Below are 26,817 nucleotides of genomic sequence, written 5' to 3'. Positions count from 1 at the left end.
TAGCAGTAAACACGCTGTAGCTGACTATTAGGAGGCCAGAACATTATCTTTTAGCCTGGTGTCGTTAGGAGCATGTCCAGTGGCATTTTGGGCTGTATTTGCTGGTTGATTGTAGCCTTCTGGGTTTGGTTTGGTTTTCAGGGTGGTTTTTTTCCTGTCTTTAGGAATGAGAGTAAAGAACAATTCTGTTGCTAAGCTGGCACTGCTTAATTAAGAGATGATGTTTTCTTCCCTTTTTGCCTAGTTTACGGAGTGAGAAAGAAACCTGATAGAATTTTCACAGCGCTAAAAACAATATAGAAGAAACAAGTGATGCTATTTACGTGCTGGCCATGCCAGTCAGTGCCCTAGATATCTGCTGTATTTTGCTATCAACATTATAAGCTACAATTTACTAGTTTTCAGTAAAGCAGTGAATCACTGGTAGGCCCGTCCCAAAAAAAAAAAAAAAAAAAAAGACGTGAGATTCAAAGCTCCCTTTCAATCAAAGCTGCTAGCCATGAGTCAGGTGTTGGCAATGCTTCCGAGTCATTCCCAATAAGGATTTGGGGTTATGGAACCTTCTCTCAGCTGTGTGGCTTTGGTGTAGTTGTCACCATTTTATTGACAGTAGGTAAACAGAGGCAGCGACTGTAGTTACCCTGACAGGTGGCCGGGAGTTAGAGAATGTACAGCTGACAAATTCTAGTGTAACTCCCCACAAATATTTTCAGTTGATATTTTCCGAAAGTGACATGGGAATATGTAACTACTCTGGCCTCAAGTTTCTTTAATAATGCCAGCATGTTCAAAATTGTCTTACTAAGGGCAGTCAGTGATGCTCTGGGTGTGGAATTTGAGGCATTTGATGGTAAAGAGTTTGCCTCCAAATCCTTTCTTAACTTGCTCCATGTTTTCGACACTCTCTTTCCTAGTTGTTGACCTTCTTCTGAGTTTTCCATGTTGATTACGTGGCATTTATGCTGACCTTAACTAAGCTGAGCATTTTCTCAAAAGGAATAAGTAGAAATGTTTCTCCATCAGCGCTGATACCAATAAAACATAGGCCTAAAGTTCATAAATATATATTAAGTTTAAATTGCATATGATTTCAAGAAATTATCTACTTTTTAAAAATTGCATTTGATAACAAGTTTGCTTGATTGACCAATTTTCACAAATTATTGAAGTTTTGTGGTATCAAAGGTTTCTGCTGGGAAGAGGTCACCTTGATATTTGTGCTGAATACATTTCAGCCTTGGCTCCACATTTTATCATTCTTGATGTCTTAAATTTTCCCTTACCTCCACAGTTTTTTTTAATCTACTTATTTTTATTATTTGTTTTTATGACTTAGTGTCAACATATTTCACTGATTTTCTACTTACTAAAAAAATGGTTCTGTCTGAATTTCACGTGTAGACTTAATTTTGTGACTTTTAATGTACGAGCCGTGCTATTTAGGTTACTCTGTATTTATTGCTTGTTTTTGTCGTTGCCTACTAAATAGATTAATACCTGCAGATCTCTAAATTGTGAGGCTCCTCTCTTCCCCAAAATTGTCAGGACTGATGATGAAACTTTTTCTTTTCCTTTATTATAAATCTAAATATCCACATAGTAAAGGCTAGAAGATAATCATGGGCTTCAGTCCAGTCCTGAATTATCTGTCTATAATTTACAGTGCTTAAAACAGTATCATCCCATTAGCACACGATAGATGCAGTTATTTAAAAGACACTTTGTTTTATCAAAAACAGCCAAAGCCACCATCATAAAAAACCCAGAAAATCCTGTCTGAGGACTGTTTGGCTCCTCCACTTCCACCTGGAGTGAGAATGCTCAGCCCACAGCTGCCCAAGCAGGGACTCACAGCCTCCTCAGGTCTGTCAGTCCACCTCCTACCCAACCCATTTCAATCCCAAAAAGTGTGGCTGGGTGAAAAACCACCTGCACTGATGCTGTTGAATCCAATCCAACCCACTTTTTTGGCCCAAGGCAAAGACCACACCAACATTTCAGCCAGCAGGTCTGAGCGTGTCGTAACTCCTGGGGGACAAGGATGTGACAGCAGCACCTTCATTTCTTAAAATGGTATTGGTAGTGCTTTTCCACGCTCTGAACTTGCTTTGTTCCGACTGGTTTGTGGGCTTTTTTATTTGTTTACCAGATTTTCAGAAGTGCTTCAATCCTTTAGAAGCATCAGTTCTTTTTGGTGTGTTTCTGGTGATATTATCCCATGCAGCACATGAGAAAGGTAGAGGTGGAATCTGGTGGAAAATCATAAGAGACAAGACTGATGTTAAAATTTTAGCACAGGAGATGTCCCAGAAGCTCACACCTTCATTGTTCGCTCCCTTGACTCTGTTATTGCACACAAGCTCTTTAAAATGTCTCCTAAGCTGTTTTTTAACTGTTTGCAAAAACATGTATGACTGCTAACTTTTTTTTTTTTTTTTCCTTCTTCCTGCTCTTTCAATCTGTTCAGAGGATTTTTTTTTTCCAAATTCTTGCTGAAGAGGAGGTGTCTTAATTTGACTTCAGTTCCCTTCTTTTGGTGTTTGCATGAACTCAGATAATCTGCAGCAAATCAGTGTTCTGGTTTCTTCAAATTATTTTGTTTCATAGAGGTTTAATTGTAATCTTCTATTTTCAGAGTAATGCAAGTCCTTTTTCTTTATCCTTTCTGAATTTTAGAGATTCTTTCATTTGGATGCCCACCACTTGATTTCTGTATTCCTAGAATATTTTTAAGTTAAGACTGCTGGTTATATTGGTGGTTTCAATGTAGCTTGTTTTGTATCCATTACAGTGCTAGAATAATTTATTTTTACTTATTCTTAAATGGCTTATATAGCAACTGTGCCTTTCCTTTTTATTTGTTCATAATATAATAAATATAATCATATTTATTTTAGTATTATTATTTAATAATTTTAAATAATAATATTCAGACTTTCAGTGGCATAACACCACAAACTTGGAGTATGTTATTCTTGTTCTGTCTCCTGGTAGTTACTGTAAGTTCATCAGGTTTTACTTGTATCAGCACCAAACTGCATGAGATTATTTTGCAAAGTTCATATACAAATATGTAGAATACACATAAACATAGGTATTGATCTCATTGGGTTTGACTCATCAGAACTTTGAGTTTCCCTGCTTTTCTGTCGAGGTCCTTTCTTTAGCAATTGATCTCTAAATAACAACCATGTGTTTTTTAAACTTAATGTATTGTCATTTAAAATAGATTTACCTAGTGAGAGGCAAAGGTCTCCCCTGAACCCCATATTTCCCAGGCTAAACATCACCCCTCACTCTCAAATCTTCTCCCACCTCCAGCAAGAGGAGCTCACAGAACTGTTTCTGGTTTTTTTCCCTCACTCCCAGGTACTGTTTTCCCCTTTTTAGATTTTGACCTGTGCATTGATACATCCATACAAGTTTCTGTCCTTCATGCAGTTTTGGGGTGGTTTTTTTTTTTACTGGTTTCTGTTCCCAGAGATGTGAGGAAGACTGAGCTGTGAAGGGTGGTGTCTGCATACCAGTAATTCACTGAAATAATCCCAATCCAACTCAGTATTGCAGTGGTGTTTTTCACAATCTGGAGATGTGCAGCTGCCATGATAAAGTGAACTGTCTTGAGTGTAATTTTATATGTAGCGAGGACGCTTTGATAAAATTAATGGAAATCACATTGGTTAAAGCTGTTCTCTAAGCTTGATTCTAAGTCTTACCTTATTTCTGATGATGTAAGTAGCTCTTTGAATTGGCAACTTCTTTTTACATGTGCCCAGATTAAAAATCTTCTGTTTCCCCTAATTTCCCTCATTGCTTAACAATCAATGAGGTTTCTCCATGCTACACATTTAATGCTTTTCCATATCCCTCCTGCTAAATTGCCTGGGATGTCATGTTTCCGAGAGGATTAGTTTGTATTTGACTGTGGCATGGACCTGCCTTGAAATTGTGGATTTCCCCAGGGGTAGCGTGGGTCATCTCATGCTGACCATACACATAACCTAAATTTAATAAAGTGCTGGAACGAGCAACCCCTTTGTGGCCACATGGCCACATTTAAAAGGAAATTGAGGTGGGAGGTCAATTTTTACTTTAAGACTAGGTTTGGAGATGCCTGGGTTTTTAAGTGGAGGTCTTTAAATCTCATTTGTCTGAAGTAAGAAATTTCCATTTAAATTGTCCAGATCAGGTTCTTATTTGTACTGCATTTTTCAGCAAAGGAGATTTAGTCTTCCAAATCCTTTGCTGCTTGATCTGACCAACCATAGCCTTGGTTCCTTTGTTCCAAATCTGGATGTTTCTTCTGATTACAGTAATTGTCATTTGCTCTGTCATTGCTTTTCCACCTGTCTCAATTTGAATATTGTTCAGAATTACTTGAAAAAACCTGTGTGTTTGGGCTTTGTCTCCCCCTGAAGAGCGGCATCTCACAAAAGTAAATCATTTTACTTTAAAGGCTGGATTTACTGCTCTTGATCTAACCAGAAACGTTGATGTTTGTTAAACCTTTCTGAATGCTAGGAAATCCCATTCCTTGCTAAAGCAGCACACGTTTGCTCATATAATGATTTGGAAATAAATTTTAAAAACCCCAACAATACACTGGCAGCTTACCAGAATACATGTTAAAAATGCTATTTAAAACAAGTTCAATAAGACCTAAAGTTCATATCAAGACTAAATTGGATTTGAGTTTGTGGAATTGCAAGTGTCATTAACTGGTTATTTAATTTCCTTTTTGACTGAAGAATACAAGGCTCAATAAAAGCACAATTGTGAGTGAAATGCAAATTAGAGATGTTAGGAGAAATCGTATTTGTAACAAACGCTTGCTTGACACTTAATACTGTGATCTTTTTGAAACACTGAAGAATCTGAAGAGATCTGGGTTATTTTGTTGATCAGCTACCAGTACTGGGCTTAAAAAGCAACTGCTTCTTGGGGAGATTGTTAGCCAAAAGTGTTCACATGAGGGTGTTCCAAGAGATAAGGTTACTTTCATATTTTACCCATTAATGGGTTTTTTTAAATACCTTTTAGCATTTGAGGTCTTGCTAAGAGCATCAGAAGTGTGTAATGGCACTGTTGTAACCAGGCAGGTTTGCTGAAATCAGAGTTTTGAGTTGTAATTATTCCTTATTTTTGCTTTAATCCAGTTTTCCCCATTATTCCAAACTTTAAGTGTAGGAGAAGGGAGTACAGGTGACCTGGCCCCTGCCCAGTAACAGCTGTGTTAATTACCCAATACAGCCCCAACCCTGGAGTCACAGCTGTATCCAATAAAGATGAGTGTGATAAAAGGGAGTGGGTCAGCTGGTGAGGGGGAGTCATGAAGGAGGAGGAAGTTTGAGGAAGAAGAGGATCATGAAGAAGAAGGAACCTGAAGAGAGAGACTCCCTGTTCTGAGGTCAGTCTGGGTGTGCAGTCAGAGCCTGTTGTTGGAACCTGCAGTCACAGTCTGGCTGGGTAAAAGCTGCAGTCAGAGTCTGCAAACTGATCCCTGCAGTCAGAGTTCAGCAGGAAATAACCAGCAGTCAGAGGCTGCAAGGGAAACCTCCAGCAGGAGCTTGCTGCAGCCAGGGTCAGTGAATGGTTGGGGTCAGGATAACTGAATTGTAACGAGGAATAAACCAGGACCCTTTTTGTGCTGTGATAAATGAGAAGCCTGTGTCTCAGCTCCTTTCTACCCTTTCTACCCTCTAACAAGAGGGCTTCCAGAATCTTAAAAGATTTAACAATCTTTTAAGCACTTTTCATCTGTTGTGTATTCTGCTGTAATTTCAGGACGTGCAAAAAGGCTTTTCGGTGCAGCATTGGGAGGAAGGTTGGAGAGGTGCTAGTGGATTCTATGCAGTTTTTGTTGACAAAGCTGTTGCTGCAATACGTCCTGAAATGCAAATAAATAGTGTAGTTTGGCTGGTTGCTGATAGATACAGGAGCATAAAATCAAGTAAGGCACATTGTGACCCTTGCAGGACCAAAAGGAGCATGTGTGGAGCTGATCTCTTGCCAGGCAAATGTCTACTACAGAAATGAAGCAGCATCTGGGCAAGGGGAAAAAATTCTTCCTCTTAAAAAATTAATGCATAAAATTGTTGAGACAGTGCAATGATGCATCAAGTCCAACAACCTGCACAAGCACTTGTTTTAGTAGCGTGCATGTAGTGTGTGTTCAAGTAGCGTGAAGTGCCTTTTTGTACAGGGAAAAACAGGCCATTAAGCATCAAATTTAGAATGCACCCCCTCTCTGTTCCTCCCAAGTGTACTGGCATTTTTGAACTCCAGATTGGGTGGAAATATTTCAGTTTTGAGCTGCTGTAGATTTCCTGAATACAGTAGCTGCTGGTGTGACCCTTTAGTATGGTTTACTGCTGCCTGAGGCAAGAATTGAAAAAATCCACTGTGAGAATAATAAAAACAAACCAAGAATCAATAATGTATTTGTTAAAGGGGCTAAACTAAGTAGATTAAATGTGCCAGACATCGTGTCTTGCTTTTTCACCCAACCTGCCCTATAACTTTCTTCCTCTTATGTCTTTTGGGAAAAAAAAATAAAAGAACATAAGAATATCTTTGTCTTTCTCTCTCTCTTTTTTTTTTTTTTTTTTTTTTTTTTTTTTTTTTTTTTTCCCTCCCTTTTTATTTCACAAGGAGTAAGTGTATATTTTTTCAGCTGATTATATGCTCTTAGGAAATCTTTGATTTTCCTTGGAGAGGAGATAAGAGCAGTGCTTCAGTAGAACTAATGTCAGATAGTTTTGTTAGTTCTTGTACGTGGATGGCCTTTCCCAAATACTGTGTTGGTTTTAGATAATCCAGCCAGGTCTCTGTGTTGCATCTGCTGCATGGTGGGAGTGATTTAAAGGCTAGAGCTGGGCTGGCAGTGCTATCTATGTTCTTTATGGGATTTTGTATTTTTTTCACTATTGCCTATGAATGTTTGATTCCTTTAAAGTTTCTCAGACTTTCTATGCTGCCATCTTCCTTGATTTCACTGTGATGGCTCACATGCATTACATACATGTGTGTCCCTGAGTTCTTGTAACTCCTGTCATGCTGTGCTGCCTATTCCAGACAAAGCACTGAGAGCTCCAGCAAAGCCCTGAGATTTTCTCTTGCATTCAGCCCTTCTTCCCAAAATCCTGCTCCCCATCTTGCAGCAAGAAGTTCCATGCTCCCTCCTGTTGGAACCCTGGGCACTGAGAATTCCAGGCTTTCTGTGCTCACAGGCACTGACCCCCAAGAAAACACGGCATTTGACCTGACGGCTTGGGAGAAGGCTCCCAAAACTGAGTGATAGAACTGGGATTGTGGGTGTGCAGTTTGAATAGAAGTGTGTGATATCACAGGGTGGAAAACTTAGAGTTTAAGGTTTTAGAATATAGTAAGAGATATAAAGCAATATGGAGGATTTAGGGTGGAGGCTGAGTCCTTCCTTTTCACCTTCCTCTTCATGGGACTGGGTGGTATTTTGTAATTGGATAGAAAAATCCACATTGCGGGCCGCGGGTGGTTGGTTATTGGGTTAAAAGTAAAAATAATCTAGGTGTCATTTCTTAATTGGACAGTTTATCCTTAAAAGGCCTTGCAGAGAGAAAGATGGGGGACATTTTTTGCTTTGTTAGCTAGAAGTGCTGTAGAACTCATAGTTTGTGAGGCTGTCATGTAGATAAGTTAGCAAACATCTGAGTCCGGACAAGAAATACCATCTGGCACATTTAATCCCGACTCTGGCAGAAAAAGAAGAAAAAATGCAACACCCTCCCTCTCTTCCTCTTCCCTCCACCTCAATCTGCTGCTCCTCAGGGCATTTTCCTGCAGTCTGCACAAAGATCCATCAGCAAGAAGAGAGAGCCTCTCATGGCAATTCCTACCTCTTCCTTCTCCCCCTGCCTGGCCTGTAGTGGCAGATATATTAGCAGGCATCAGGAACTCAGTAAGGAGTGGCACATCAAGAATATCTCTACTTCAATTAGAGCCTGCAATCAATAGCAAAATGCCATGAGGAGCAGTGCTTGGCGAGGCACAGTCGTGACTTTATTCCCACTGCTGAACAGATCATCCCTTGGTGCTCAGAGACAGCGTGTGTCAAGGAGGGCCTGGAATAGTGTCAGAGGAGGTTAAGGAGGTGTAATGCTCTGGACCACACGTTTAAAGAGAAAGTGCCAGTTTAAAGTGGAATTCAGATCCCTGTGGGTGCGTGGGGGTTGGTTTGGTTGGGTTTTATCTCCCGTGGCATTAGCAAGACACTTCAGGAAGGCAGGATTGATTCCTTTCACTTTGCTGCACTTGAGAACAACAAGGTATTTTTATTTAAATCAGTGGGTAGAATAAATATTTAACCTTGTTGGAATTGTATCTACACTGAAGCCGATATCCCATTGCTGTGCAATTCAGTGTATGATGGGTGATTTCACAGCTGGCTAGTGCTTTACACTTTGTTTCAAATTACTTTGGCTGTATTATGTTGCCGCCCTAAACCCAAACTTGCTTGCTACATATGGCAAAGTAGAAGATTTAATTGTCTGCATTAGGAAGCTCATGTACCCTTTGAAATCTCTTCCAATTAACATTTCTTTGTACAACGTTTGTTCCTGGAATACCAGTTCTGGTTATGGTATGACGTGTATTTAAAGGAGAATGATGTGCTGGAGTTCAGGAGCAGCTGCATACGTGTGTTCAAACAGCTGTGTAATTTACACAGACGTTGCATATACACTCTCATAGGTAGATTTTGTAATTGCAGAACTACCTGCATGAGTATATCTTCCATTTGCATTTGCACTGTGTGCGCTTTCTCCTCCCGTAGGAGAGTGCTAATGGCCAGAGCAGTGAGATCTTTTTCCTTTCAGTTGTGCAATGGTGTCTTTCTGCTCTTTCCCATGCTACGCTCAGGTTGAACCCTTAATTTTTTACTTAGGCATTAGAAATTCTCTGACAGACAGCAAAGCTCCATCACACAGCGCTGTAAACAGCACAGCTACGATGCAGTTTCTCTTCCCGGAGTCTCCAAGTATTGCTTGCTATGTTTCTTTTTTTTTTTTTTTTTACAAGACTGCTACAGAATCCATTTCTCCATGATGTGATCCCCTGCAAGCAATACTCCTTTACAAATGCTTCTAATAAAAAACATCTACTGACTACTGCAGAAAAATGAAATTCTTACACATGTGCAGCTCTCCTTCAGAATGGCATTATGATACTTATTGCAGCTAGGTAGTTGTGGGAGAACTCTATTCCTCCTCAGTAGTCCAGGTGTAAACGCATTTTGACTAAAACTTCTTCCCCCAATACTTGGTATTTATTTAAAATTTATAAATAAATATCAAGTATTATTTATAATGCTTCCCCCAATATTTGATATTTTTTAGTCCAGTACTAATAAATATCTAACAACTCAGTAAACTTGAAATCTGGTTTTTTCTTCTGTGGAATCTTTAGACTTCTTGGTGCAAGCCTCTGCTCACATGACCTATATAATTGCAGTATATGTCTCTGTTCAGCTGACACATTTAACACAGTTACGTGGCAGGTATTTTTCCGATGATATCAGCATGGCAGTGTGTGAAACATGGTGTGATACTGTGTATTTCAGGGAAAACAGCTGTGACCTAATTTGCCTTGCATGGTAGCCGCCTTTTGGCAACCGACTTCTTTCAGCTGCAGCCCTAATCTGAGCCCAGATATATGACAGAGGTGAGCCTGAGTTGGAGGTGGTGCAGGTGAGTTGATGTGCTGATCACACAAGAGGCTCCTGTCAGCTTCTTAACCAGGGATCCCTGTCTTACCCAGGGTGCTTTGGTGGATGAAGAAAGCCTCTCCCTTATTTCCATTCTCTACCGGCTTTGTGTCACTGTATCGGACCAGAAAAGTTATTTTGAGTTTCTTTATTAACCACCTTCCACCAGCTGCATCTGTCATGTCAGTTGCATGCAAATGGAAATGATTCTTCAGGAACTGAATGTAGTTTTCCTGCTGAATTTTTTTTCACTCAAGGAAAATGTAAAGGCATGTGTCTTTCTTGGGAGGAACCGAGAAGCATGTAATGATTTCTTCAGAATAATGTTTTGTTTACGCATTTTGAAAATTTCGTATTTCCCCTCTTTGTTTTACATGGATGATAATTAATTACTGTAGCACAGCCTGTGAAGGATACAGTGAATTGGTGCAGCTTTGTTTCTCAGGTTAACAGAAAGGTTACTGGCTTTTCAGAGTGCTTAATTTCACTTCCTTAGAGTTAGATTTTGAGTGGACAGCAAATAAGGTTTTCTCTGGCTGAGTGAGTTCAGTAAGGCAAGGTAGGTTATTTAGCAGAAGATTCATGGTTCTTCTGTTTAGTCTTCAACATAGCTGATCCAAATGAGGGTACTTTCTTTCCAGGTTATGAGTGTCCACAAAAATGATCCAAGTAGGAACTTAGCTTGTTTGTCCAATCACTGTGTGACAGTGGTTATTTAAAAAATATAGAGAGAGAGAGGAGAGAAAGAAAAAAGCAAAAAGCTCAAAAATAGCAACACAATAAGCTTATTGGTAGAATACTATCATCTCTTTCCAAACAGAACGGATTTACCATGGTAATGGGAATCAACCTAGCATGAGCGAATTCATTTTGACGACTAAAATACATCTTTGACAAGATGATTATATGGGATCAGTTGCAAGATTATTCTGTCTATTTTGCAGCTGAAGGACAAGTGGATGTATTGAGTTAACCCTACCTCAGGCACGCTGGGCTGTGCATCTCATTTGTTCTCTTTTATTGTCATAAGCACTATCATCTGTGTTGTCAATAGCTGGCCTTAACCCACGTGGCCGTAACGAAGCGCAGTTATTCACGCGTTGGTTGCGATTCAGGAGGCATTTACAGTACCAGTAATAATGCTGGGTTTCAGAACATGTATGGAATAAATGCTTAGTACCTTTTTTCTCTTCTTTCCCACTTCTTCTTTCCTTTAAAACATCTTTATATTCCGTGCCATCTGGTGCTGATGATTCCCACATAGCAAGTACTTGATGCATGGTGGAGATCCCTGTCACACTGACTGCAGAGATGGCCTTCAGTGCAGTCCCACAGTTTAAAGATGTGACAAGCTACTATTTGAAGAGCATCATTACGTATATATCTGTAAACATGCTGACAAATTTATAAACTTAACACGTGGAAGTTGTTCCATTTTAACAGTCTTGTTGATTAAGCTGTGGGACTCAGGGTTGATTTTAGCGCACAGGAACAGTCTGCAAACTGTTACATCTTGATATATGCACAAATATGCCAGTGTAGATGGGTTTTTTTTTTCTGAGCAAATATGAAAACACATAATGATTATTTGTGTTGATGTGCATTTGGTTCTTTTCGTGATTTGCTTCAAAATGAAATCATTAAAACTGGAAAATAAGAATATTAAGCCTGTGATGAGCCTTTTAGAATCCAGAGATGGAAGCATGCTTTAAATGACTAAAAACCTGCCTAGCACTTGGGCTGTGCTAACAAAAAAGGATACAGACCTTTTTTTACCAGGACGAGTTGATTTACAGAAAACATTAGTCATCTCAGTTAAACTGACAAATTACAACACTTATCCCTACAGCTACCGAAGTGATTTTTCTGGATTGACATTTGCTTCTTAGTGTTATAGACCTCCTGTTATAATCTGTTATCTTAATCCTCGGATAGATCATATTAAAGCCTGATTACTTAATACCTGTGTTTTGTTAATGGGCTTTTCATGGGGAGGTGGAATCATTCCCTGATTGTGAGTTAGGCATTTTTTGTAGCATTGGATCAAGACCAGTAAAAGAGGCAGATAGAGCTATCAGCATCTCCACGCAGTTTGGGACTCCCTGAAATAGATTTCTGTTAGTTTCGTGTCACAAAATCCTTGTTGCACCGTCATGCTTTGAAGAACTTTGTGCAGGGGCAGGAGTTGGGCTCTGTGATCCCTGTAGGTACATTTCAGCCTCAGAATAATCTATGATTCCATGGACTACTTTTGTACATTTTTCTGATGCTGCACAGATAAATTAGGCAAAGAGTAACAGGCATTCACAGCTGAGTAAATGTTTCTCCAGTGAATCCCCCAAGCACAAAAAGACTGAGCATTTGCACAGGGGTGTCCAACAACAGGGAATTGATTGCATATTTTCTGTACTTTGATGAAACAGGGGGACTTATGCTCTTACCAGTTGCGTTCCGGGGAATAAATACAAAATGCGATGGGGATGTCAGCGTGTATCTCTAGTTACTATCTTAGCTTTCCTCCTCGAAAACAGCACATTTATTTCATATCCAATACATCAAAATAATTCTGCCGTATCTTATCGTGCCTTTGCAGGAAAATTATGGCCATGACGACCGCACAGACTAGAGCTTGCTTTGCCCGCCTTTTCGCGGGTCAGGGTTACAATTTCCAGGAATAAGTTGGTAAAGCCCTGGAAAGAGTTGCAAAATCTTACTAAGTTTGAAGGCTCTCAAAGGCTTTCCTAGGCTGTCGTTGCGGGTAGAATCTGTGCAAAGACCTCCCAAGAAGCAGTAGAGTTCAGATGAGGTGTGCTTTATGTGGTGGTAGCAGGGTGCACACCCTCGTTCCTACTGGCTTAGGAAGCTTGTACCCACTGTGCCATCAGCTGTGATGATGAGAGCTGTGCTGTGAAGGACAGCTCCTGAACTCAGAGGGCCACCAGAGGAGTGGCTGCTCCCATCCGGGATTTTTCTGTGCTTGAGGAGTTGGGATCCTGGTAATGGATGATGGGATGTGATCAGCTGGCACTGCAAAACGCAGCTGGTGGCAGTAAAATTCTCACCTGCTGAAGCAGCTCTCGAGGAACCAGGCACTGCCTGCACTGTTTTTGCGGTACAGCTGCGCCGAGGTGTTTGCTGTGGCAGTGGAGGATGTGGAAAGCTCAGCCCAAGTTAGATACCTGTGTCTGTGGGTAGGTACACTTTGCCACACACCTGGCCATCGCATGTGACCTGCCAGCCCTCTCTTTCTCCAGGCAGATAAGCCCAGTGAAGTCCTGCACCTCATGGCCAGTGTGTGCTTTTTTTTGTGCCCTTGTCCTTTTCAGTATGCTGGAGGAACGCTCACTGCAGTAACATGGCCTGGTGTCACTCATTACTTTACCTGTTTTATCTTTTGTGAAATTGAGCCTTTAGCCAGAATTGCCTGAGCTGCTGCTCCAGCAGTCAGTAAACTGTGAGGCACCTCGAGCTCATTTCTCTCAAGTAATTTGATTCCCACATGCTTCCTGAGATTGCTTTCTTGCTGAAAGTGGGAAAGGGGGATGGGGGTGTGCAGATGCGAGCAGGCCAGAAGTGTTATGGCAGGCAAATGTGGGTTAGAGATAAAAACAATGCAAAGGCATGTTTTAAAAGAGCCCATCTCGTTTTATCCTTCTTTGACCCAGTCCTATAAACAAAAATGTTTCTCTGTTTGAGAATTAGAGACACAGGGGCTTTTGTGCTGGTGCAAGGTCTGCAACAGGAGGCTAATTCCATCCTGTTTCTGCATGTAGTCGGTAAAATAATCCTTTCCATAAAATTACCAGAAATGTGTGCAAAATGCTAACTAGATGATTCTTTTTGGGGCCTAGCTGATCGTGAAAGGCTCTGATGGATTTCAACATATTTCCTGAAATCCTACACGGAATTCAAGGCTGTTTATTTAGGTTGCTGAACTGTTTCCTTTACATTGTGGTGACTTGGTTGTAATTGAACACCCGTTTTCTAGATAACGTTCTATTTAAGACTGGTTAGTTTGGCAGTGTACAATTCGTGGAGAGATTCTATACTGTGCTTTATCACTGCTTTGGCCAACCTGCTGCAAGGGAGTGAAAAAACAAGCCTGAGACGTTAATCTTGCTGGAGGGAGAATTGTTCTGAAAATAAACCATTCAGTGCATAAACAATAGTATATCAGTTGTCTGAAATACGCATTTGTCCCTCTGCATGGTGCTCATTTTGTGTCCAGGCACAGCTACCGCACTCAGGGCATGGAATTTCTGTGTGGAAAGAGGCCCAGTTTGTTAGCTAGGATATTACTAATTTGAGCAGATGGTCTGCTTAGAGCTCTGTTATTTTATATGATGAAAATGAGGCTGTTGGAAGTCCCCGCTTTGGGTTTCGTTAGTGGTCGTTTGTTGGTGTCATGAGACATATGCCTTGATGATATCAGCAGCATTATTAAATGTTATAAGAATTTATTTTCCCTGCAGCAATAGAAGTATCTACAGTAACATTTGTAGGGTCTAAGCTATTTTTTTTTTTTTAATCTTGGAATTTGTAAGTATGTTATTTAAAACGTAAAAATATGCTTTATTGAGAAATGTATTCAAAGGAAGCACATGCTAGATGTTGGTACTATCCAAAATTGACTATTTTACTTGCTTTTCTTGATGAATGGTTGTCATCTGTCACTTCAGAACAGTACACATGCTGCTGGAGCAAATCTTTGCAGAGTCAATTTACAGGGAGCGATGTTTTGGGAATGTGATTCAGTGCAGCGATTTCATTTTGGGTTGGGTTTTTTTTTCCCCTAATTTTGCATTGCATTGCACAAGTTCTGAGAAAGGGTTAAAGAAGATATAAATCAAAACCTTGAAATTTTTTAAATTTTTGCAGTTGTCTGTGTTTTAGTTTATGGTGCAAAAGTGATGTATGTTGTAAGAAAGGCTGTATCCACACAGCTGTGCGCCGAATTTCATGACTCTTGCTAACCCTGTTGCTTGCTTGTCCACTGTGCCTGCAGCTCCACCTCTTCAAAGCCTGTTCTATTAATGTAACCTACTGAGAGCGATTCATGCAGCTTATGGGGTTTTATTTTTAAATCCTCCCAGAAATGATTTGCTGCCCCCAAGTTAGGAATTTAAAGGAAAATTAAATTAAGGTGCCTAAGTAATGACAGCATCCTTGGATTTGATAGGTAGAAACCATCAAAGCAAAAAAGTCTGCATCCCTGGCAAGATTTTTGATATTGTTTAATGCTGGAGGGAATTACTATTGCTAATGTATCGTGCAAGGCCGTGTATAAGGCCTTAAGTTCATATGCTAATGCTTCGTGAACTCTTTAATTTCCAAAGCTGTTTGTTATGATTTAGGTCATAAATTGAGAGATTTCCAACTCAAACATTTCTCTCTTTATAAGGCCTGTGGCACTGGGGTCATAGTGTGGTATAGTTTTGCTGACAGATGGATTAAAGAAAGAGAGCCTTAAGAAAGCCCTTATGCCTTAAGAAATGTCTGAATTTTTCTTGCTGCCGTGAAACATAAGCCTAGTATTTGTTACTGTGATGTATGTGTTGAATGGTTGTCTGCCTAGTATGACACATGGATAGCTCTCTATTGTTTCTTCTTCTCTTGAGTGGTGGACTTTTCTTAACTAAAATAAAAAAATAATCCAATAAAGCATTGTTGTGCCTATTTTCAATTTATTTAGCTGGGGAAAAATGTAACAGATGTTACCTAAAAGCGTTATACAGATCTGTGTATAGAAAGGAGTTGACCTACTGTAACTCCAAAATATTTTAAAGAATAGGAAGAAAAAAAGCCCAGATTTTTGTTTTCTTATATATAAAAAAATAAATGCCTTTTATTTATCTCTCATTTCTTCTCTTTTTAGGTTTTCCAAATGAGCCTGCTGCTGTCATCGCCCTTAACACTATTAAGGAATGGTTAAGCAAGAATCACAATGAGGTAGGGAATAATTATATATTTTTTTCAGATTTCTGTTTAAGGTTATGGTCTTTGACTCCAAAACTGTGCAAAGAGTAAACATAGGCTTGAGAATTGAAGTATTTTACTATTTAGTCTTAAGATCAGTGAAGTGAGGTCAGGACAATATAGCCAGGGGAAGACTTTTATATTTAAAAGCTATACTAGAGTTCAAAGGAAATACCTTTGTTTGAAACCGTACTGTGCATTTCCTGTGCATTGTAATCTTTCCTGGCGAAGCAGAAGACTGTTCTCTTCCTGAGCTGTTTCTGAGTGTCAGAGTTTTTGGATAATAATGAGGAGATTCTTGGAAAGGAAATGTGCATAGCTGTTGTCAGTGGAAACGGCCGCCAAAGGTCAGTGGTGTTCCAGAGGTGACTTTACAGTAAAGAGCTGTAGGATCCTATTTTCTATTTTCATTAATTTTTTTTTTTGTTTGTTTGCTTACTATCAAGTGTTCATTTTCCCAGAAGCACTCGCTAAATATATGGCTTTTTAGTAGTACTGGTCATCTTCCAGTGGCAGCATAATAGTGGTTATTTGTACAAGACAAAAAATGGTTTTAACAGACCGGTCTGTGTCTCTCCCCTCTCTTGCTTTTGTCTTTCTGTGTTCCTAGTGTTGGATTGGAGAAGCGCAGCAAAAAAAGAGGCAAAACAAATAAAATAATCGTGTCTTAAACTGACAGGCAGCCTGTTTCCATGTGACAACAGCCAGCAGATTTCAGACAGTTAAAGTTGTGTGATATTTTGTCTGAAAACATTGCACAAAGCATTCAGTGGAGAAGCGCTGCGTACAAGGGCATAATTAGTAGTATTATTCCTCTAGCTGTATATTCAGGGAGCCCGTTTTTTCCCAAGAATCTGATACGTCAGGGTATGCATTAAGCGGGTTTATGTGATTTGGTTTGGGGTTTTTTTGCTGAATTTGAACTGAGAGGAAGTAATATGTTGAGAATTTGAGCGGTACAGTTGAGGTTTTCAAGCCTGGAAGTGCACTAAGGAGTGCGCACCTGTTTGGACTCTGGTTCTTTGTAGCACTGAGTAGTTGGTTGCTGTAGCTTTTTCTGCTGTCACAGTTGGCTTCCCACAGCGAGAAATCTGAGTTTTGGATGGACAGACTTCATTAACGCTGTTAGGGCCTGAATCTCATCGGTTTAGCCTTAAACTTACATTTTTGGGATCTTGTCTGTTTGTAATTTTAACCTTTGCGTGTGAGGCTACAACCAATGTTTGTGGTGCTTACCGGCTTATAATTTCTTCTAGCTTAATTTTTACCACATAATTTGAAAAACGGGGTGAAAGGTTTGTTTGGGGTTTTATTTTGCTACAGAAATAAGTTGGTTTTTTTTTTTTTCAAAAGCTGAGTCTGTATTGTATATACACCTCCTGCCTTGCTTCTCACAAACCCCAGTTTAACCAGAATTACTTTTAAGTAAGTGGCTGTAGTTTATAACGTGTGGACGGTGAAAGGAACCCAGGCTGTCCTAACCACAAAGCAATTATTTAAAGTTATCCTACTCACCTTACACCACAGTTGTTTTCTTCAGTTTGGACTATGACTGATCACAGTTATTGTCTTGAATGTTTTCTTAACATCCTGAATCCAGCCTCACCAAGCTGATGTCTCACTCTGATGCACTTGAAGACGCATGGGTGGTGCAATTATTGCATATTACTGATTATGATGATTCAGAGCTGTTCCCCCAGAGTTTTTGTTTTAGGGTTTCAAAGGAAGAGGAGTATTAGGTTTCTGTCAAGATCAGTTTTGAAGGTTTGGTTATCCCCAGCTTTGTACACATGCTTATCACATGAAGTTTACCCTTTTCCTAAAGTTTTTTCCGCAATCCACTGGCTTAAGTTTTAGGTTATGGCATAATAGTATGTTTAGCATGTCATAAACAGGACAGCAGGAAAATAAAGATACTTTATTTTATTGAAGACAGCAGTAACTTCTGCAGTAAAAGGGATCTTTGGGAAGCATATCACTACTGGGTTGCTGTTATTTAATATGTGTAGCAAGGTGAGCATTGTTACCTGGTTTAAAAGAACTGATGTAGCTCTGTGCCAGGTGTCAGTCTGATCCATTTTATGTCGTCATGGAATCACAGAATGTTTTGCATTGGGAGGTGCCTTAAAGCACATCTAGTTCCAGCCCCTGCTATGGGCTGCCCACTAGACCAGGCTGCTCAGGGCCCCGTCCATCCTGGCCTTGAACACTTCCAGGGTTGTGTACGCTTACTCCCTCGGACTGGATTTTGTGTTTTGAGTAGTAATATTATACATTACCCAAGCTTTTCCCCAAAGTAGCTCATCATACAGCAATGGGACGAAGAGGACTTTCTGTGCTTCACAGTCTCCTCTTACTGCACACGACCGTATGACACAGTCCTTTCTACAAAGTTGTCTTAAAGACAGATCAATTCCCGCTGCACCCACTGGATATTTAAATTCACATTTTCTACTCTGGGAGCAAAACCTCTAGTGATCTGGCACGAGGGGGGCTTTTCGGAGTGCTGTCCATGTCTCATTCCTGTTACCACTGCCCAAACCTGCTCCCCTGGTCCCGTCAGGGTGAGTTGGTGTGTCCTGCTAATGGCTTCTGCTGAACAAGAGAGGCCTCCTAGGCTTGGCTCTGCCAGAGTTAAATTAATCAAAGTTGGCTTCTTTCCCTCAGCCTTTGCTCTGCAATCTGCCTCACCTGTGAGAAGGTTCTGCTCCTTTAGTCCCAAAGGAGTCTGGCAGCCAGTTACGCCCTTGGACCTTAACCACTCACTGAGGTCTCAACCTCTTCCATTGTGGAATGTGAATGGACTGATTGAATTCAAGAAGTTTTAGTGCAAGACAGATAGCGTGCTCACTAGGGAATCTGCCTCCATTGCAATATGCCTAGCGCAAATAGGTAGGTGGAGAAGAGGGAAAGCTGACAAATTTCCGAGTCTTTTGTTTTTCTCTACAGCGGCCCTGGCTCCTCTGCCTTCCAGCAACCCAGGAATCTGTGACAGATTTGGGAAAGACAAGGCAATAGTCTTGTTTTCACCTCTCTACCTTCCTGTAGTATTTCTTCCCTTTGATGCTATAATGAAGATTTTTTTTAGATATTAATTCAAAATATAAATAAATCAGTTGCTGTATTCCTTAGTCAGCCCAGGGGCCTGAAAATGTAACTTGAATGACTCCTACAAGCTGTGTTAGAGTACTGCCAATTTCTCTGTCATAGTATTTAAAAGACAAGTGATTTGCATTTAAAAAAAGGTTTTCTCATCCAAGCCCAAGGTTGTGCTTGACCCCTCAGGTGTTTGTATAAAAACTTATTAGCATGCTTAACTCTGATGTCACTTAGATGAATGTGTCATTACCATGCAAATGGAGTTAGCTCCTTCCCGAGGTTAATTGTTACAAAGCATCAGAGAGATATTTCTGTTGTCATTTACTCAACATACACCCAGCATAGTCCAGCAGCCTAAAAGTCAACCACGTGAAGCTGGCTGGGAAAAACAATCCTTATTTGTAAGTAGTGCTCTGGGCTCAGTTGGGTGTGACAGCAGCGCCGTTCCGCTCTTGAAATGAACCCTTTAGCCAAACTGATCTCTGGCCGTGCTTTACACCAAGGTTTGCTGACTTGCAGCTGGAGGGTAAATCTAGTTTAGAAGCTGGTAAATGGTGCTGTGCTGTGAGTGTAGAAATCCCTTGGAGCAAGCTCCCCGGTATGGCCTCAGCCAGCAGTAGTGGTTAATTTGCTGCAGGCCACCTAGGCTATCTCCTTAGCAGACTGTGTTTTCACGTTGCACAAAGTGCTCCAGAGGTTTAATAGAATTCTTCAGAGCACAAAGTAGAACGGGAATCCACTCTTTAGGAAATTACACCCTGGGATTCGTTTTTAAAATGCACGTTACTTTCTTTGAACAGGTGAGAATGTTTCTTTCTGGGATAATTTGGCGAGGTTTGAGGTGCTGCCAGCTGATTTCCTGTAATGGTATCTCAAAAACACTGTGGCAACTTCAAGTATGGACCTCCTACATTATTGGGGGTGATGGGGAGAGGGTTATCTTTATTTTTTTGTGGCAGATATCTAGAAATATTTGCCACGATGGAAATCATCTACTTTCATTTTGCTATGTTTCTCAAAAGGGTGGAAAATAAAAATACCTAAGTGTATGCCTCAACATACAATACACTGACATGAAAAGCCTCAGGACTTTTTTAATGCTCAAGGAATGACTTTAATTTAACAGCACATTTAGTTCAAAGTATTGTTCTTTCTCTTGCACAATATCTTACAACATTTATTATACACCCTGGTTAGGACAGCAACTAGGAAAGTGCAATGGCAGTGTATGTGCTGTTGAAATAACTGATACAAATTAAAAGCACAGAAATGGAAAATAAATCAAGACATCCTTGATTCCTTTCCATTAGACTCATTGCTGAAGAGAGACTTTTTTCTTTTTTTGCCAGAAGCACATGAAACTTAGGTCCTTGTCTTCTAGCAGGTAGTTACGTATCATCCCACAGCCAAAAAATAGTGAACATTTCCAGCAAAGCAGGATGAGCCAAATCCCAGCCAAATCCAGCTGAAATCAGTGGAACTCTTGTTTTAGTGAGGGTGGGGAGGTGGCCAGGATCACACTTGCTGATCTCCTCCTGACAAAAATGTTCATGAGGAAACCCCTGTTCGTCTAGTGAGGTGTGCTCCAAGGCTGGTGCCCCGCACCTGTGCTTCCTTTGGCGCTGTGCTCCATCCAGATATGACCTGTGGGGGTATTTTCCACTACTAAGGTGGCTAAAGGCAGGATATCTCACACACCTAAAGTGGTGCTGGGTACTGGTGACCAGTTTGGAGAGAGATGTGGTGATGACCAGGTACTGCCCGGGAGGGCAGAGCAAAGGGAGCTGCCACCGCTCTCTACTGCACAAAGCAGTCTTGCCTGAAAGATCATTTAAATATTAATTTTATTTTGTTTTTAATTTCTCCAACCCCCCCCCCCCCCCCTTTCGGTGGTCTCAGCAGTTTAATTCTGGCTCTTCATCCTTCAGAGACAATTAAGCAAAGTGGCATCTTGAGACGGGGTCTAGTCTTTATCTCTGCAGAAGGATGCAGATGGAGACAGCGTGTCTTGGAAGATGTTGCCTGATGCAGTTCCATTTAATGTAACCTCAGTTAGATTCCCCGAGGGCAGAGCAACTAAATTTCAACATGTATTCCAGAAAGGAGTGGAGCAGCTAGCTGACAATATTTAATTAATGAAAGCAAGTTAAAAAAAAAAAAAACCAAAAAACAACCCAAACATGTATATTAATGCAAGCAACTCTCATTAAGGCAGCATGACTTTTAGTTTTGATTTGTTAGTTTTCATGTTTACAGTTTTACAGTTGTCTACGAAACCATGTGAAATTTTAACAAAAATATATGTATTTATGCCTGAGGGCGATACCTTTTGGTTTGGGCCTGCGGTGACATGTATTTATTTTAAAGAATATTTATTATTCAGAAATAAAGCTCTGAAAATACAGGTTTTGATTGAAGCCACTGACAGATCTTCAAGGACAGTAAGGGTGCCGATAAAAATTCATCCGGCTATTTCGGTCGCTCTGATATGCCAGTATCACTTGATTAACATAATCTCCTCCCCTCCCCCAGCACTGTTCTCTTGGGTAGGTTAAAAAATGATCTCCTTTCTATTTCTACATTCTAATTAGGTGGTAATCATATGCTGCTCTGATTGAAATGAAAATCAGCCATCATGCCACTGTCATCCTGCTGAAGTTGAGGGGAAAAAAAAAAAAATGCTTTTCAACCGGTACAAAATTAAAATGATTTATTTGCTCTGTGTAGCTGCTCTCTCAGCAGGCTCAGAGAGATTCAGTGCTGTCCCCAAAGCCCAAATCTAACTATCATCCCAACAGAAAAGTCATTTTCTGAAATGATAAGGCAGCTACCACGGCAGCAGTGCTTTTCTTCTATGTTCTTCGGGCTGCTGTTTAGTTAGAGGGGTGATAAAGTGAAGTGGACAAAGCCTGTCTTTGTTACACATAATACTTTATTCATTAACTAGAAAGGGTTTTGAAACTTGAAAATTTTTGCTACAGCTACTGAGAAACAGGCAGGAAGGATCCCTCCTGGACAGAACTGTTAGAGCTCGTGATGGCTGGGAATGTCCCAGGGCGGTCTCCTGTGGTAATGGTTTCTGAGATGCTTATTTGTGACCAAAATGAAACTGGGAGGAAGGATTTGGAGGCATGGCTTTCTGTCAGCTCTTCCCTCTTAAAATTTGTGGAGGATCAAGAAAATCCATTGCACAGTGTAGATGTTTTTGCTGGATACATCTTTGTAAAGGTTTGTCTAACCTTTGTGTACTGCATCAAAAACACCTTCAGCAACTCTGCTGCAGCTAATGAGTGTCACTAATACAAAACAGAGCTCTGCATGGGTTCTTTCGTGTTTACAGCAGTTAACTATCTAATAATTGAAATTTGCCAAAGAATTTGTTCTTTTTATCCTTACAGTTTAATAGCAGTTATGATAGAAGGAGCCTGGATAGCTTCAAAATCCTACAGGGGTGTAGCTAAATTAACAAAATTGTCTCTGCTTCAGGGCTGAGATTTCGCCTTGTTTCTTTGATTTTTTTTTTTTTTTTTCCTTGTGGTTTCTGGGTGTTTGGAGGGGCCTTACAACTGTAGTGAGCAGTGAGAAAAAAATACTTAAAAATAAGTAGAAACAATGGCTTTATTTTCCTTCTTGTTGCTCCTTGCATGGCAAAAAAAGATCAAGGTAACATCCTGTTATTCCTGTACCGGCTTTCAGCCAGAAATCTGATAATTTCAACTGGCTCTTCAAGTCAATGCAATGCAGAAGAGGTCCAGCCTTCATTTTGGATGGATTCAGTTACTGTTGCTGGCCTTCTGGGGACTTTAATTCGGCTTGTGTTCCTCACCCTGTTGTGTGTATGTAGGAATAAATAACTGAGGAATAACAATCCGCGTAGCTCGAGTGAGATTCATGGATAAAATACTTCCCAAGTAATGGAGAATTGCTGCTGCAGTCTTTGTTTTGCTTCTGAGCTCTTCACATCAGTAAATCTGTTGCGATTTGTGTTGTGCTCTACTTTGGGGTCTGACTGAACTGTGTCAGTGGATTACAGCTGGGTCTTAGTGGGGGCTGCGCTGAGATGGGGTGGGAGGAAAGGGATGGAGCAGGTTTTCCTTCTCCTCTGTGGAATTTTGCAAGGAGGCTCCCGTTGTGGAGACAGCGCTTTGGGAGACTCACAGGAGAGGCTGCCTGCCAGGGATGGGTTCTGCTGGCAGACAGCAGCAGAGAGAAACCAGGTGGGATGGATGGGCACCAGCTGGTGGCCAGGCTGCCTGCCCAGCCACAGGCCCCAGGGAGAGAGATGGCACAAGACAAGAGCCGGTGCTTGTTCCTGCTGGCACTTCCCTGCAGAGCCCCTGATGGCTTTTTCGGGTGTCCCGTTTCCAATAGACTCATGTGGCTGTTTTTCTTCTGGAAAAGTGCCACTTGGGTTTAAATTCAGCTCTCTTGCCTACAGTTCTTCCTGAAACAGACCGTCCAGTGTGGAACATGGGGGTGAAATAATACTAAAATCAAAAAAAAAAAAACCCAACCAAACAAAAAAAGCATTAGGTGAGTTTTGTACCGAAGCAAACATCAGCTCGCCCTATGAGGGACCAAACTGGCATGAAAGAAATAACTGTAAACAGAATATTTTGTTAGGTTTTATTCCACTTTCCCATGTAAGATCTGGCCAGTTCCTACCATCATTTCCGACCACATCAGCCATCAACAGTAGATCACAACCAAATATACACAGGAGTGAAACCCACACGGATCCTTACAGCCGGAGTGCATTCCCTGTGAGGAACAGAATGGGTTTATTGCTGCTAGACTTCAGCATCTTGACATATAGTTTGAGATATATGATTCTGACATTTAATAGGTTAGATGATATTGGCCACATACTTCATAGGTTCTGTATCCTACTGTATTCCTGGGAAGGTGAAAAATAGGTCTGTCTATTAAATATGAAATGACAGAACAGATGAGAAGAGAGCTGTGGATGTGGAGAGCATTGACAATGAGGACCTGGGGAAACATGGGAATGGTGGCAGGCTTCCAAGATAAAATAACTGAAAATTAATACAGAATAAATTGCTTAAATTCAGATGTGAGCACAGTTTAAGGGTGTGTATCACCTTCCTACTTAGACTTCAGGACAGATTATGTGATTCTTTCATTTATTTGGGATTAATGAAAAAACGGAAAATAAATTAGGTGATCTGTGAAATTCTTCACTTCCATAGGAATTGTAAGCAATGCTTCGTGCAAGGAGTTTTTCAAAAAACACCACACAGAGACTTACTCAGGTTTCTCCTTACCTCTAACCTGATCTCATGAGACAAAAAAAACGAAGATCAACTTTTACAAGCATGGACTGTTTACAGCTACTAGATCTAAATAGAATTAATATTTTAAGGCCTTATTTTCTTTTCACCTGCATAAAAAAAAGGATGAATGTACTCTGGGGCTAGTAAAATAAGTAAAAAACAACCAATGGTTAGATGATAAATACGGGCGAGGGTGAAGGCAGAATTAAGTAGCTTTAAAAGCAATATAATTTTACAGTTGAGATGAAAGTTCCCATGGCACAGAGCACAGCTTTGACTTGCAGTTATATGCCTTGTAAATAACAAGGTCGGCTTTGCCATGTCTCTCTTCTTTTCTGTCTGTCTTCATCCTGATTCAGGAGCACGTTTCATTCAGGAGTAAATTTACATTTACCAGAAGTGAATTTGGGATGCTTTTCTGGACCAGGACTATTGAACTTCTCTGAGCTAGTATATTTGTCTCATCTTTGCAATTTGACCTAAGATGCCACTTGGTAGGACACTTCCCGTCTCCTTAGTACTTCAGGCTGAAAAGAAATACTAAGAATCAGCTTCTGTATCTTCACCTGCACAATCACTGCCCATTAAATCCAGAGGAATAAGTGCAAATCTTTATGATTTCTCCCCCTGGCAAGAAACTAGGGTCTTTCAGGGACCCACGTCTAAATTTCCTAGATTTGATGATGTGCGAGGGCGGGATTTTTCAGGTTCTGCATTTTTTTCCTGGTTTCTTCCATACAGCTTTTTCACACGCTTAGAAGGCACTGTGCATTTAAACCTCAATCCAGCTACATATTTTTAGGTTGGGGGGAGGAGTTTTATATGTCATTTTCAGCCTTTTCTGCTGGGAATTTCACCTTTCGTGTGATCCAAAAGGTCAGAAAACCTTACTTATAGAAAACCTCTTCCATTTGTATATCAATAGTCTTATCCTTTAGTTGAGATGGTGGTGGAGAGTTTTATAGAGAAAATGCAGTCTGTATGAATAATTTCATGTATTCTTTTTGCTTCCACATTTTTTTGAAAAGTGAGTGTCAAATGCCTTCTCTGTGTGTGGAAACGAGTCTTTGAACTTGCACTGTTGTTGTTATTGTTGTGCTCAAACCTAGTATGAAACAAACTTGTCACAGAGCACTTTGACTCCCCTGAATTCAGTCCTGATGCCTGTTGGATGATAACCTCTTCCCTGTGGACATTTAAACAAACATCTCCCCTTGGGGTTGCATATAATAATAAATGATCTGTATGATGGTAACCTCCTGATGGGAAGTGTTTCAGGAGGGACAGTAGAAATCAAGTGCTTTAGTCCTGCTTGACTGTGTTCTCTGTTAAAATCTCTCCCCACAGACATCACATAAAGTTCATTAATGTTTACAAAGCATATCTGTTTCCCTTCAATCAGTTGAGGTGCCACAGCCCTTGATTTTTGTTGGGTTCTATGAACTTTGATACAGTGTTCTAAAGCATAACTGCAATATCTCATTAATATGCATGCCTAGATTTGTAGAATATCCTAGACGTTTTTTATCTACCCTGATTTTTATGGGGCATATCATTTGAGAATAAAAATCTCATTATGGCTACAGGTTGCTTATGTGTGTATGCTTGTCAGATGGAGTCAGAGCCTTCATGGGAGTTTGGGAAATGCCTGGCATGCTGTTGGTACTGAATTGCTTATTAGGAAGGTGGAGCTGTGTATATAGGAAATTGCTGTACTGCAAATTATCAAAGATACTTGTAATTCAGTGCTCTGAGTGGAAATCCAATGGGTAAGCTTCTACAGAGTCACACTGGTCTTCAAAGCCTTCCTAAATTTTACTAGAGGTGCAATTTTTGCAGTGAAGGTGCTATTGCATCATGGTTGCTAACAAGGAAGGGCAGGCATAAGAATCCCTAGTCACGGAATCGCAGACTGCTCTGAGATGGAAGGGACACACAGGAATTGCCAAGTCCAACTAGGGTGGCAGTATGTGTTTGTTATAGCAGATCGAGAAAAAGCCTGAATTAGCTCCCATGTTGAAAGCAGAAGCATTTGCAAAAAATACAGTGGTTTATTTATTAGCACTTGTGGTAGTGTGAGCGTGGTGCTTCAGTTTCTGCAACGCTCTCTTTGAGACAGAGAGGTCTTTGAGGGACAATCCCATGACGTGCAATTTATAGCCACGGTACTCCAAAAATAAATCTAGCTTGTACGATGCCTCCAAATAGCAGAAGCTGAGAAGGAAACAAGCAACTATAAATTTTTTTCTGAGATATGAAGAGAATAAAGAATTATAGGTGTATATAATACCAGTAGAAATTACTGCTTCAATGTGAGATTGCTCAGTGAACTGGGATTTCCACCTAAATGTTGAGTAACTGGTCTTTATTGGTGATTCATGGTCACTTTCTATGTTGTGTATGTGGGGAAAAAGGGATCCTGCTTTCAAATGAGCTAAGATCTGGGGCAGATGTCTAGCTGTGGGATAGCCATGGGGACCTTGTATGGCTCTTCCCTCTGGCCTAGATTGGAAATAAGCAGGGGCAGGGAAGGCTGGCACTGTCTCTTTCCCCAGAGTATAGCCTGAACTTTAGAAACAAAGTGCTGAGAAGCTGTTCAATCCAGACTTTTAGCTGAAAAAAATCTCTTAGGTTGGAAGGGAGAACTGCCATAGCTCTTGTAAGTGCACTCTTAGCTGGTGGGTTTTCTGAAGTGTGCTGCTCGAAAAA

The 26,817-nt window shown here is 40.5% G+C and overlaps 1 protein-coding gene across 2 annotated transcripts in view; it reads left to right on the top strand.

The window, feature by feature from the left end:
* MACROD2 (mono-ADP ribosylhydrolase 2) overlaps positions 1-26,817 on the top strand; it is an 843,060-nt gene that overhangs the window by 577,542 nt on the left and 238,701 nt on the right. For both annotated transcript variants that reach the window (XM_058419895.1, XM_040059164.2), the window contains exon 8: positions 15,615-15,688. In XM_058419895.1, coding sequence (XP_058275878.1) covers positions 15,615-15,688 — 74 coding nt within the window. The remainder of the gene's footprint in view (positions 1-15,614; positions 15,689-26,817) is intronic.

This window comes from Hirundo rustica, chromosome 3, assembly GCF_015227805.2.
Source record: "Hirundo rustica isolate bHirRus1 chromosome 3, bHirRus1.pri.v3, whole genome shotgun sequence".
Classification (NCBI taxonomy): domain Eukaryota; kingdom Metazoa; phylum Chordata; class Aves; order Passeriformes; family Hirundinidae; genus Hirundo; species Hirundo rustica.
This window is presented reverse-complemented; position numbering and strand designations above follow the sequence as displayed.